This window comes from Corvus moneduloides, chromosome 6 (genome assembly GCF_009650955.1).
Source record: "Corvus moneduloides isolate bCorMon1 chromosome 6, bCorMon1.pri, whole genome shotgun sequence".
Taxonomy (NCBI): Eukaryota; Metazoa; Chordata; class Aves; order Passeriformes; family Corvidae; genus Corvus; species Corvus moneduloides.
The window spans coordinates 12,709,058-12,722,158 of record NC_045481.1 but is presented as its reverse complement, the minus strand read 5'-3'; the positions used below and the strand labels follow the sequence as shown (position 1 = coordinate 12,722,158).

The following is a 13,101-nucleotide window of genomic DNA, read 5'->3' as shown; positions in this document are numbered from 1 at the left end:
AGAAAGAGAAGGAAGAGAGAGAAGAGAGAAAGAGAAGGAAGAGAGAGAGAATGAAAAAAGAGAGAAAAAAAGAAAGAAAAAAAAGAAAAGAAAAAAGAAAAATTTCAGTTCAAATGCTGGCTTCTTCACAAGAAATTACACACACTTAGCTTAAATTTCAACAAAGCAGCGGCCCAAAAATTATAATTTTAAAAGATATGTTTCTCTTCTACAATGCAAGTAATCTCAGGCTATGACTGGGTAAAATTAAAAAGGGATACCCAACAAAATTTAAAAGAAATTTAAACAGAAAGAATAAAAAAAAGTACCTGCACATGCCAAAAAATTACAAAAACCCAATAAATACAGAAATTATTGCACAGTTAAAAGGCTCCACAATTTTTACTGCCTTAATCAACCCTCGGGTTTAATAGAACTTTGTAGACACAGGTTATATTTAAGTGCCAAAGTCTGGCACCTACCATAGTTATGCTAAGTTATGTTTACGGAGGCAAGTTAGGTCATCTTTTCTCAGTTGGCAATAGTTAAACTGTACAAATAAAATGTTACCTAGACCCCTGAAATTTAACCTAGCGGAGGTGGGGGGGGGGGGGCAGGAGGGGGGGGGGATGGGGGGGGCCTTAGCTTCTTTCTGCCTGCTCAATTTTGACGTCATTTGTCAGCAAATGTTCTCCATGCCACTTTTTCATGTGTTTCTCCAGGGTGCTGTAAACACTGAAGGGCATCTGGCAAATGTCGCAGCGGTAGACCTCCTTCCCTATCTGGCCATGCGTTTTCATATGGCGCGTCAGCTTACTGCTCTGGGCACATGCATAGTTGCAGAGCTCGCATTTGTAAGGCCGCTCTCCAGTGTGGCTCCGACGGTGAACCGTCAAATTGCTGCAGTTCTTAAAGACCTTGCCACAGTACTCACATGTATCACTCCTGCGTCCTTCCTTCGAACTGGGTCGCCCGGGGCCGGGTCCACTGATGTGGGGGGTGCTGCCTCCACTCGCCGTGCCGCTGCGCCCTGAGAGCCCCCCGTCCAGCATGTCCCCTGGTGGAGTGGAGAAACGCAGGCTCCCGTTCTCCGATGAGTGCTCGGAAGAGGTCGCGAAGGGGGATTGTCGGGAGTCTGTGAATCCGAGGAACGGATCCTTCATGAAGTGCCGCGATGCTGCATACCCTACCAGCCACTGGGAGTAAACGTTTTCAGAAGGTATTATCGTTGCTGGTGGCAAGTCCAAATCTTTCTCTACCTTTATTCTTTTAGAGGAATTGTTTAAACTGGGGCTCGTGATAGGTGTTGGCTTGCGGGGGAACAAGTTTGGGAAGGGTTCACCCGGGCCAAAGTTTCTTCCATTGACTGTACCTTCCTCAGTGCGGTCCAGCTCTCCTACCACTGAGTCTTCGTCACCCGGATCTCTCTGACAGAGGTCTCGAGGACACAAGTCTCGCTGGTCAGAGGACCTTTTCATGAAGCTACTCCTCTTCTGTTTTTCAGCTAACATGTCGTTATATTGCTGAATGGCACCTAGACTTACATTCTCAATGACTTTTCCCAGGACGAGGGATTTCTCGTCTGGCAGCGACTTGGAGCCGTTTTCTCGGTTACGACTCAGCTCTGAGTCCATACTGAAGCTCGACTCTGGCCGGCTCTCATTCTCAAGCTCCTCTTCCTCCTCCTCCTCCTCTTCCTCCTCTTCATTGTCATGGCCCAGGGAAGGATCGCTCTCATTCCTGAAATCTGCCTCACTGGATTTCAGTCCCTCTCCAGTGAGCTCGCTCGTGCCTGGCTCAGGGGAACTAGTGGTAGACAGTCCATCATCTGACCTGCCCGTCATGGAGCCAGCTTTATGCATATGCGTTTTCATGTGGCGTTTTAGCTTGCTGGCCTGGGAGCAAGCATGGTCACAGAGCTGACACTTGTAGGGCTTTTCTCCTGTGTGACTGCGCCGGTGCACGATAAGGTTACTCTGGAACTTGAATGTTTTCCCACAAAATTCACAGGACTTGCTCTTGGCCTGAGGCTGGGGAGGCGTAGTGCTGCTGGGGGGCATGGGGGGCAGTGGCGGGGTGCTCAAAAAAGGTGATTTAGGACTCGGCTGAAAAGGATTCAACAGACGATGCATAGGGTTGGTGCGACTGGGTGAGACTGGCGGAGGGGTGGAACTGTTTCCTGCCAGCTCTCGAAGCCTTCTGGAGAAATCCATCGCTGGGGACTCAATTGCCATGGGGTTTAAACGCATAACTCTGTCAAAGGCACTGGGATGCTGGGCAACTAACCCCATTTCTTCGGCACTAAGGCGATGTGGATCCAGATGATGACGAGGCGGTGGGCTGAACAGTGGAGGCGTGTTTGGGAGCCGACCCTCACCAAAGCCAGGATGTTCACGCAAGATGGGTCCTGTCATGCGCAAAAGGTTGAAAGGGTTGTTGTCTCCAAGAAAATTCATCAGCGGGGACTGTGCAACAGTCTCCGGTCCCAGAGGAGGAGGGATGGTGATGCGTGGAGTAAGGGAACTGTTTGAAGGGCTTGTTTCCAGGTAGATGCGGAATCCATGTGTGTTCTGGGCATGCTGAAGCAAGAACCAAGCGCTATTAAAAGGCTGCTTGCATGTTGTGCAAATATAGCTTGAAGGCTCATCTTTACCTATAAAAGAAAAAACAGAAAGAACACTTAAAAAATAATACAGCAGAGAACATTTAAATAGAGTTGGCATTCACTTTATTTTGCTAACACATTTCCTCCTTGGCATTTCTGAAATAAGGATTTAATTGCAACGTATTGACTGATATAAATTGTTGAACAGCACATTTACTCACCACACTTATTCACTTAGTATGTATGACAAATATCACATGTACGTATTTGTGTTATATAGGTTTACATCCTCTAATTTGCAAATAAAACCTTCCTTTATGACGTATAAGCATCCAAATCCTTTCATATGTTTATTCCACAAAAAGGAATTTGTTTCAAGGGATTTATGACTACTGACAAAAACCAAGAAAAATGCAGTGTGGTAGGTTTTACAAGGCACCTGTAAGGACCTTCAGTGTCATTTTCACTCTTTCATTTTATATACTTCATGCAGCAGTCCCCTGAGATCTTGCTGAATTTAATTTATACATGGTTAAGTCATGCCAGCCCTTCCATTTTTAAAATACTATGTAGATATTTAGCCACAAAAGTCCTATTCAAGTCAACAGGAGCTTGGAAAACATACCCTTGCATAAACCACTCTGACGTTCTTTTTGCCAAAACACCAAGAAGCCACTCAAATGAAACATCCGGTAATCAAAGCCGACAGCACAGTTGCAATTAACAGTAACAAATGTCGGGCCGTGCTTGAACTGGGTCCCAAGAATTTCTGAGCCTGAGCCTGCCCTCCAATGCAGAAATGCTCACCAGAGCCAAAAACATTGTTCTGTTTGCTTTTCTAGCCTCTTTGAACGACTGCATAAAGGTGGAAAGCATTCCTTTAACCTTGATTCAGCTTTACATAAAGGACAGGTGTGGACAAGTCTGCATCACAGTCATAATTTTGCTAGCTAGAAAATTCCGGTCCTGGGCACAACATAAACTATGTGCTATCTGCAAAAAGCACTTCCCTCCTTGCCCTCCTTCCTTTTTTCAATGCCTCTGCAAGACTCTGATAAATTCATAAATATGTGTCAACTTGAAAATCATGATGCGGGATTTGTTTTGTTGTTTGTTTTTAAATGAGGGGGATGTTTTGTGAAAGAAACCTGCCCATTTTGGAAAATCTAAAATTAATTTCTTGCTTGTTTGTTTGTTTATGATAGCACGTATTTTCTCTAGCAATGGCCCCACTGAACCTAAAGGCACTAAACTTCCTGAAAGTTCTATACCTGAACCAAGCTTCCTGCCTGACCCATGATGGAACAAGGACCTAAGCAATGCCTGATTCAGCCCCTCCACAGGAGCTCAAATCCAAAGCTGAACTAACAGACGCTTTCTACACAGGGGGGCTGCCATTCCCAAAACCCTGTTGCATGAGCTTGAAAAAGAAAGTTTATAAGGTGAACGGAACCATATTATTGAAACTACCTTGTAAAGAGGAATGACTCATAGCGCACACACACAAAAAAATTTACACTTGGGCACATCAAGAGAAGCTGACTGAATTCCCCTCTTCTGGCTGTTGCAGGAATGACTGCTGCTAACAAAACCTACAAAACCTTAGACAAGGAGGCTAGAAGATTATCTGCCTACCTATCAGCCTGTCAGCTTATCTAATCTTTTCACCCAATATACATCCATAACAGCATAAAGGAAAAAGCATGTATCAGATTGAGATTTATTTACAAAGGTAGGTGATAAATGTGCTGCAGCTCCTCACTCAGTTATTGATTTAGTAGGGCTATTGCTGTGAATAGCAGCTTGGAACCCCGATTTCAATGAAGCCATCTCTTCACAGCCAGTAAAAAATGTATACAATACAGTGGGCATTACTGCCTGGCTGAAGTGGCCCCTGTGCCCGGGCCCCACACTCTGTGTCTGCATGGGCCAGACACAGTTGGTTTGATTAATCTCTAACAGTCGCTATTGGAAAAAAAAAAACAAGTTTGGGAACTGCACTTGGCTTGGAAAAAGTGCCCATAACTGCTATTGACATTAATAAAAACCACATACAAACATGGAAAGAAACTGATACATTATCCCTTAAAAATCTACTCAGCACTGAGGCAGTTAGGAAGTTTTATGTCAGCTTTGCAGCAAAAGCAGCAGTAAATGCTCCCATTATTACTTCAAATATTTAAATTTCTGTTTCTTACAGAAATATGATGAAAATGTCTAGACCTTTAACTTTTCTTGCACAGCAACATGCGTAGTATAAAAAGTGACAGAAATCACTGAAGCAGACTAAAGTATATAACATACTCTGTCAAAAGCTTTTTTAAACAATATGTTTTACCTCAGCTCACCCTAGAATAGATTTTAATAAAGCCCCTTAAGAAGTGTGATCTAATAGCAAATGAAGTGCAGCATCTTACAAGGTCATATATCTTCAAATTAAAGAGTGCTCTGCACCCTTCACCTTCACTTTATCCACTCTAATTAATCGATTTATTACCCACAGCTGTTCAATTCTTTCATTTTTAAAGTCACAGCATGCACTCTTTTTTGTTGTGGAGTTTTTTTCTCTCAGAAAATAAAGTGTCTGAGTGCCTGTCTATGTACATGCATTCTCTTTGCTTAGCTCAAGAACTGACAGGAGAAAGAAAGCAGCTGTGTATTAAGCGACAACAACAGCAACATGTTTACTTCAGAAAAGGCACATACGTAAGAAGAAAAATTCCTGGGCAGGCTGAGGATCAAGGCCAACCTAAAACTGAAATGGCTGATTAAAAAATTACCCTCAAAATGGCAGCTGGCGGGATGCTTGCTACTACATGTTACATGGAACTAAGATGTTTTGGTTTGTTTTGTTCTCCAAAATTTCACCTCCATGAAGTTCAAAAGAGGAAGTAAGTCCCCTCCTTTTTAGTTTTCTTTAAAAAAGACAAAATTAGTGCTATTAGTGATCTAAGATTTATAAGCTAGCAGTCATAAGTGTTCTCTCCCTTTTTTGTTTTGTTTAACTTTTATGTTCCTTAGCACTCCTCTTCAGGAGACCCCAACACAACAGCAAAATTGACTGCAGGCTACCTGGCTACCAATCTCTGACTGATTTTTTTCACAGCCCTAAAAGACTCTCCCCAGACTCCCTGTTAAAAAAAAAAATAGAAAAAAAAATTAATTACCATATTATCACTTCATGGTTATCTTGCCTAAAAGTTGCCCTGAGCAGTGTAGATGTTCACTTTTAAGAACAGAAAAATGTCAAAAAGTCTTTGAAGATTCACTCCAAATATTTTTCTGTTCAAAAACTTGCTAAATATTTTAAACATGCCCAGAAACAGCCATGTATTCCTCAAGAATGATCCTTATATTTAATAATGAACCTACACTATAAAAGTCTTTGTTATAAGGCTACTTTTGATATATGGCTATCTTAATCCCTTGCCACCTGCACTGAAGTCTGTCTAAATACTCACTTTATGACAACTAGCTATATAGTCTTTGCCATATGCAGTCTTTATCACTTTAGCATGTGCTTGACTTTGAGCATGTGAGTAATCAACATCAGTGAAACTTAAGCATAGGCTGAAGTGCTCTGTTGGATAGTGATGAAATTATTCATGTGCTTAGAGTCAAACACAAGCCAAGACTTCATTAATACTGTTGGATGAATTGCACATGGTTTCAATCCCACAGTCTGTAACTAGGCATGAATTTCAGGGCAAGCAGCTGAGGTATAATTCTTTATCTTTACAGTAGTTGGTAGATGTGTTGTATGTACAGAGATGAGACATCTAGGTCACAACTCCTGAGCAATCAATTGTAGCTTCCAGGCTGCAGTAAAGCCAAACACATACTGCCAGTTCAGACATGATAGAGGTTTTTAGGGCTGAATCCTACTAAGACACAGGTATTCAGGAGGGATTGTGAAATTAAAGAATGAGAGGACTGGGATAAACCCTAAGGTTCGACCTCATCCAATTCCTGACCCAAAGGATCATAGAGTCATGCTTTGGGTTGGAAGGAACCTTAAAGTTCATCTTGTTCCAGCCCTCCTGACATGGGCAGGGACACTTCACTAGACCAGGTTGCTCAGACTTCCATCCAGCCTAGCCTTGAACACTTCCAGGCATGGGATGTCCGTAACTTCTCTGGGTAATCTGTTCCTGTGCCTCACCAACCTCATAGTAAAGATTTTTTCCTAATATTTGATCTAAACCTACTCTCTTTTAGTTCCCTCTTTGTCCTGTCACTACATGTCCATATCTATGAATGTATTCATATCTATGCCAGCTGCTCCAATATCCTGCTTCAAAGGCCACCAAATAGAGAGTCTACAACCTTTTTAAAGTCTACCTCATTCTTTCTCTCCTTTACTGTCATTAAGACTTCCCATGTGCCTAATCTAAATCTTTCTTCCTGCAATTTCAGGTCTTAATATATTGTCCTACCCAGATGTAAGTGCAAAACACAGGAAAGAAGTTAGTCTGCACCTCACAGTTATCATCCAACCCAGGGATTTGCAGCTGAACCACTTCACGTCTTTTAGCACCCTTTTCTCCCAATTTGATTTGGAAATGTTGAAGGAGAATTCACTTTGTACTGGAGTAGTCTGTGGCCATGTTGACTATTTTCAGTATGAAAAAAAAGCTGTCTTCTTTCCGATTCGAATTGCTGAGTCCAGTTCCCAACCATTAGATCTTGCTATATTTTTATCTGGAGATTAAAAATCTCTCTAGTGTCTTCTCCCAAAGCAGGTAATTATAAACTATGAACTTATTGAACATTCTTGCCTTTTCTGCATATTATGACAAAAGATGGTCCTTTCCAGAAATATTAAAATGTGTTCCCTCCATTAGTGCCTGACAGATTATGTTCCATTCAAAATGTCAAAGCAATAATGAGCCTTTTTCTCTTTCATGAACAGCGCTAAACAAAGCTGGATTCAGAACCTGCCTCCCAAATTTTGCCCTTACAGAGGACAGTGAGAAAACACAGGTCAGAACAAGACTAGGCTGGGTCTATAGACATCCACCCCGCTGCACCAGTGAGCCTGAATCCCTGACTTATCTGTCCCCTGCAGTCTGACTTGTATCATTTAGCGATACGCAGATCTTCCTTGCCCAGTTGGTACATAACTTTCTATATACCCTGAATGCTGAGCGCCTTTACCCTGGAGATAAAAATTTCCCTCAAAATATCCTCAGTTATTCTGGATACCATCAAACAATAATCAGTGTGAGATAAGAACTGTTGAGAATTCATTATTTTCTGCTGAGCTACAGTGACATCCACTGCCTTATGAATCCTCCCCTCAGCATGCCTGAGTAATTCCATTAGCTGTTAACAGGGAATGAACTCTGTCTGATTTTAAACACCCACCCATAACCCCTGCCAGGACTGCGATGAGGACCTGCAGTCAGGTCCATATAACCACCGCAATTCTTTACCTCTAGCAGTATTTTCCAGATAATGTTTCTGGTTCCCTTTTACAAAGTTACAACATCAGCAATAAAAATGTTAAGGAATTTTAATGCTGGTTTACTGCATCTTTAGAAGTTCAGGAAAAGTAGAAACTTGCAAGCTTTAAAGAAAGTACACCTTTTATTGTAGCACTCAGGAACAGACATGTATCAGGTTCCTACAGTCTTTCCACCAATATTGCTCTCTTCTCCACCACTTGATTTTAATGAACATTTAAATAATTACTCCTTGTTATTATGATGGTTACTCTAATAATACCAATAAAGGTAGCGTGGATGCTCCATAAAAAACACACCTTTAATTGAATTATTATTAAATTAAAATGCCATAATTGAGAACATGAGTTTAACAAGTCTCCTTAGAAGACCAGCTGACATTAAAGAGAAGGGCATTAAATAATGGAAAGATTTGGTGTTGCATGGTGAAAAAAATATATCATTATAAGTAGTTTGACAGATCACCCAGACAAGGGCCAAATGCTTTTCAGGTGTCTGCAGTGTGGATCTGCTATGTGACTTGTATCAGTTCATGCTTGATGCTTGATCGGGTCTGCAAAAATATCTCTAATATACGTATTTATTCTGAAGGGGTTTTATAAGCCATATTATAACTTTAAATTTTCCAAGTTAGCAAGAATGTTTACTCACCTATGTTTGTAATAGAATAAACATTATCCGAGCACACACAATACTTAGAGTTTTACCCTCCCTCCCTGCATTCACTGAGCTCTTTGGAAGTTTTGCTACCTCCATTTCAGAAGGACTGACAGTCTCAATAAAAAAGATAGAAATGCAAAGTAGGGTCCAAGTCTGGGTGTGAATCACCACTGCCAGTCCAATGCCAGTCACTAGCTTTAAACAACAAACACAAACGTCCCATATCTCTTTACACCTTTCTTCATATTAATTCTGTTTTCATGGCAGCAAGAGCTGAAGATGAAAAACAAGCACAACTCCTCTATACATCCCCAGAGCTAACACAGTTCATCCCTCCCTATACTGCCTCATCTAAAGAAAGGGCTCAAGAGAATCTTGCAGTACATCCTGCTGAGGGTTACAGGGACTATCACCAACAGTTCATAAAGTTAGCATCAACTGGCAGCTAGTGTTGGTATTTTATGACTTAACAAGTCGCCTGCAGTCTCACAACCTACGCACCTCCAATTCTACACTCAGATAAACAGCCCTTGTCTCCTGTAAAGCTCAGCCAACCTGAAGTGCATCTCAGTCAAGAAGACCAGATGAAGGTTTAGGTGCAAAAGCCCAAGCATGAGGGGCCACAGAGCCTGTCACCATCTGGAAATGGGGAATCTCAGGATGAAGTCAGTGAAAGGAAAGAACGTGACAGGGAAACAAAAATGAAATGTTTTTAAGGGGTGGATGGAAAAACAGGGGTGTCTGAAGAAAGACGTAATCGCAAGGTGTTACTTCTCAGTAACAGAATCCTATTTCCTCCCATACAAGGACCTCTTCTCTTTTCCTACTGTACCTCTTGATAGCCTATCTCCTCCAGTGCCATTCTCAACAGAAGAAAAATCACGACTTCATGCAATATTCTTCTCCCACACACTGCCTGTATGTTTTACAGCTTTCCCCATCCTCTTTCTACCTTGACTAGTGAGACTGCTAGTTCTCAACAGAGATTATGCAAGAGGCTTTATGCCAAGAGAACCTACACACCCCACAAGACCCTCTCATTCCCTGCACTGAGTTTGATTAGTGATGTAAATATTCTTTAGACCATTTTTTACCTGTTGGAAAATGTCTACAGTAGTAGTGGTTGACACAAATATTAAAATATATTAATATTGCACTACTATTAGCAATGTGCTATTAATACTTCTTGTGCTAAAGCCAACTGTCAAACTCCAGTTTTGGTGGATTAAGTGCTGTGCCACTTTTGGGAAATTATTTTATCTTCTGATGCCATTTCAGCAGTGGTTTTTTTTTCTATTAGGCAGAACTGCAAATAATCTGTTTTTCACTCTTGTAATAATAAATATCTATTTTGCCAAATGAACTATTTTATTAAATGAGGGGAACACCAAAGAGATTAATTACCAATCACAGAGCTGAGAAGACAGTCATACTGTCTATCTACAGTCAATCCTTTCAGAATTCCAAGAACAAAGAGCATGAATCCCTGAAAGTCTTAGAGATATCAAGCTGATACACCTTGCCAAACTCTGATTTGAATTACCCTGCTATGAATTCAAAGTAGCTGCAATGATCACCAGCACAGATTTTGAATTTTTCCAGATAAACTACACCAGGTTGTCACTAACAAGGATCTTAACTAGACTTATATGAATATACCAAGTTGCAATTCGTTATTTTTTTTGCATTGAACTTTCCCCAGAAGCATATTATATGTCCTCTCTGGCATTTATACTTACAGAAAAGGAGGAGGCTGGAGGCAGACTACAGCCATGCATAACACAAACAGATGCTTCCTGCGTCTTAATGGACACAGGCGACCTTTGGCTGAAGATGCAGCTTGTGTTCAATGGTCCCATTTTCTGTGAGACTTAATCATACCTCAGATCTGTACTGCCAGACTCACATAAATGAGCCAAATGCACAGCTCAGTTTAATTTCTAGTGTGTTACAAAATGGCAATATTATATTTTTAGGTATAAAATGTCAATAGGCATTTTGGGCAACTTCCTTCTGGATGTCCAATTTCTCATTCCTTAAAAGAGCTTCTGGCTTACTGGAAGTTAATGTTCAGCCTACAGAAGCATAAGAAATGCTTTTACTTAGTGCAGAAATGGAAAGAAAAATGCGTAGCAAAAGTTGGAACTTGTGACACAGGGATTTTTACCCAGAAGAACTATTTAAATGGAAGGTAAAAAACATGCTTGTCATCTCTGAACACCTTTTCCTAATTGGTGTTAAATCTAAAATGCAAAGGCAATTTATAAAGCAGAGGAAGGGAGAAGTGTGAAAAGTAAGGAGCAAACAGGAAAATCAATATTAAGAGATCAATAGTGAATGAGTTAACTTTTAAATTAGCCCTTTGTGATACAACAGTTTCAACTAACTCCACCTTTAGCATCTAAACAGCTTTGTGTCTTTTAGATAATTTCTTTGAACCTAAAACATCAACTAACAGACTGAACGGATGTTTTACAAACCTGCTGCATAAAATAGTGAAAACTATCAGCTAAAATGGGGAATGCAATACAGAGAGCCACCATACCCACTTGTGAGATTAAAAGACCGTAGGACTACCCGTGGCTGATGGTATAATATATAGGATCCCATTCACAGCACTCATGAAAAACCCTTGTACTGCTCAAGGACACTTTTAGGCCTTTTCTTTGCATAAGGTATTCAAATGCATTTGAAATAATGTCAGTCTTTTCTACAACATATGAAATATGCCAGCAGCTTCCCTTTAAATCAGTTTCCTGTAAGCAGTTTTGTTTGAAAACTGGCAAGTGCTGGAATTTTTTTTCCCACAGACTTTTCTAAGGTGCCATTTTCTCATCTTAGAGTCAAGAATTCTCAGTAATCTGAACAGGAACTAAACAGAGGATACATGGAGGAAATTGTCCATGTCATATAATGGAAAAACTAAGAGTAAATTAGGAAACAATAAAAAAAGCCAAAGGATGAAAACAAATTTTCCTCTTTTTTTCCCCGGGAGTACTTCAGTCTGTTTTACTACAGCTATTTCTTAAGGGTATTAGGTGCCTATTCATAGTTAGTAAAAGACATAGCATTTTTGTTTTAATTCATTGCTTCTTTAACAAATGCTAGCTCCCATCTCTGCTTCTTTAAATCCACAAAATCTCCACATTCAAGCCTAAGAAGTATTGTAAAGGCTGTAAATCTTGTTTTAATGGAATGTACATTTAGCTATGAGGAGATAATTGACGTTATGGAGGGCCTAGATGCTGAATTATATAGGTTATCTAATACAAAGGGGACTCATTACCGCAGCACTACAAACAAGTAGTAATATATGTATATTGTTCTGAGTGGCGTTATAGCAAAAGTGTTCAGGTCTGCAGGGATTTATAAAACACAAGAAAACAGCAGACATGCACTTGTAAATTTGTCTCATTTGTCTCTGAAGTTAAAGGTTATTCCCTTGATCTGAATTTGTAATAAAAACATGCTAGACTAAGGTTTGTAGAGAATGTTTGAATATGTAAATTGTGTATAATGATAGGCAATTATAGGGTAAAAACTGGACCTTATGAATGTTACAGAATTGCATGGAGCATCAAAGTATTTTCCTTCAGATGAAATATTTATCTTTTATGCATGTTATAAGCACTTTTTCAAAGGTATTCAGCAACCTATTTGAGTGGAGAGTTGACAAAAATCAAACCATTACAACCAAATAAGACTGTGGGCTTATGCACAGGAGAAGCCACAGCTTTTTACTGAATATACATAATAAATCTCTTGAACTAATGGTTCCGGAGATGGATCCTCAAGGACAAGTTCCACTGATTTTCACTCCCTTAGATGAAAGCTGGTCAGATGTTCCCGGATTTTTTTTAAGACGATATGGGGGTGGAAGTGTAGGGAGGGGGACCGCAGAGAACAACTAGGTAAGAATGTGAATTTCCTTGGACTGATTCAATGAAGCCCCATTTTCCCTCCAGTTCGTTGGCTGCTATTTTCAGGGAATAATAAAAAAGAAAAAAAAAAATAAAAAGACACTCCATCGAGATAGAAAGGAGTAAAGCCGGAAGATGATACTATAGTTTATGCTACCGAAGATAAGGTTTTCTCCTTCTCTGAGCACGACAGTCTGTTCAGGTTAACCAACTGCAGTGTTAGAATAACTCCAGCCGACTTGTCACAGAGTACAAAAGTCATCAGCAACTGAATGTTCTTTTCTGCACCGCAATTAAGACGAATCAATACGACGTGCCACAAATGGTATTTTACTCTCAATAAGAACTCGGGCTGAGTTTATTCAGAATATTTTAGCGCTTCCCCAGGGGATTTTGGTCCGACGCAGATGGCAAATAAAGTACTCAGCCTAGGGCTAGAGCACATTATGCTAATTCTAATGTCAGATGTACT

The 13,101-nt window shown here is 40.4% G+C and overlaps 1 protein-coding gene across 5 annotated transcripts in view; it reads right to left on the bottom strand.

Annotated features, from left to right (window-relative positions):
- Positions 1-510: 510 nt before the first annotated feature.
- Positions 511-13,101, bottom strand: part of BCL11B (BAF chromatin remodeling complex subunit BCL11B) — a 91,900-nt gene continuing 79,309 nt past the window's right edge. For all 5 annotated transcript variants that reach the window (XM_032112549.1, XM_032112551.1, XM_032112553.1 and 2 more), the window contains one exon: positions 511-2,632. In XM_032112549.1, coding sequence (XP_031968440.1) covers positions 621-2,632 — 2,012 coding nt within the window. In that variant the 3' untranslated portion in view covers positions 511-620. The remainder of the gene's footprint in view (positions 2,633-13,101) is intronic.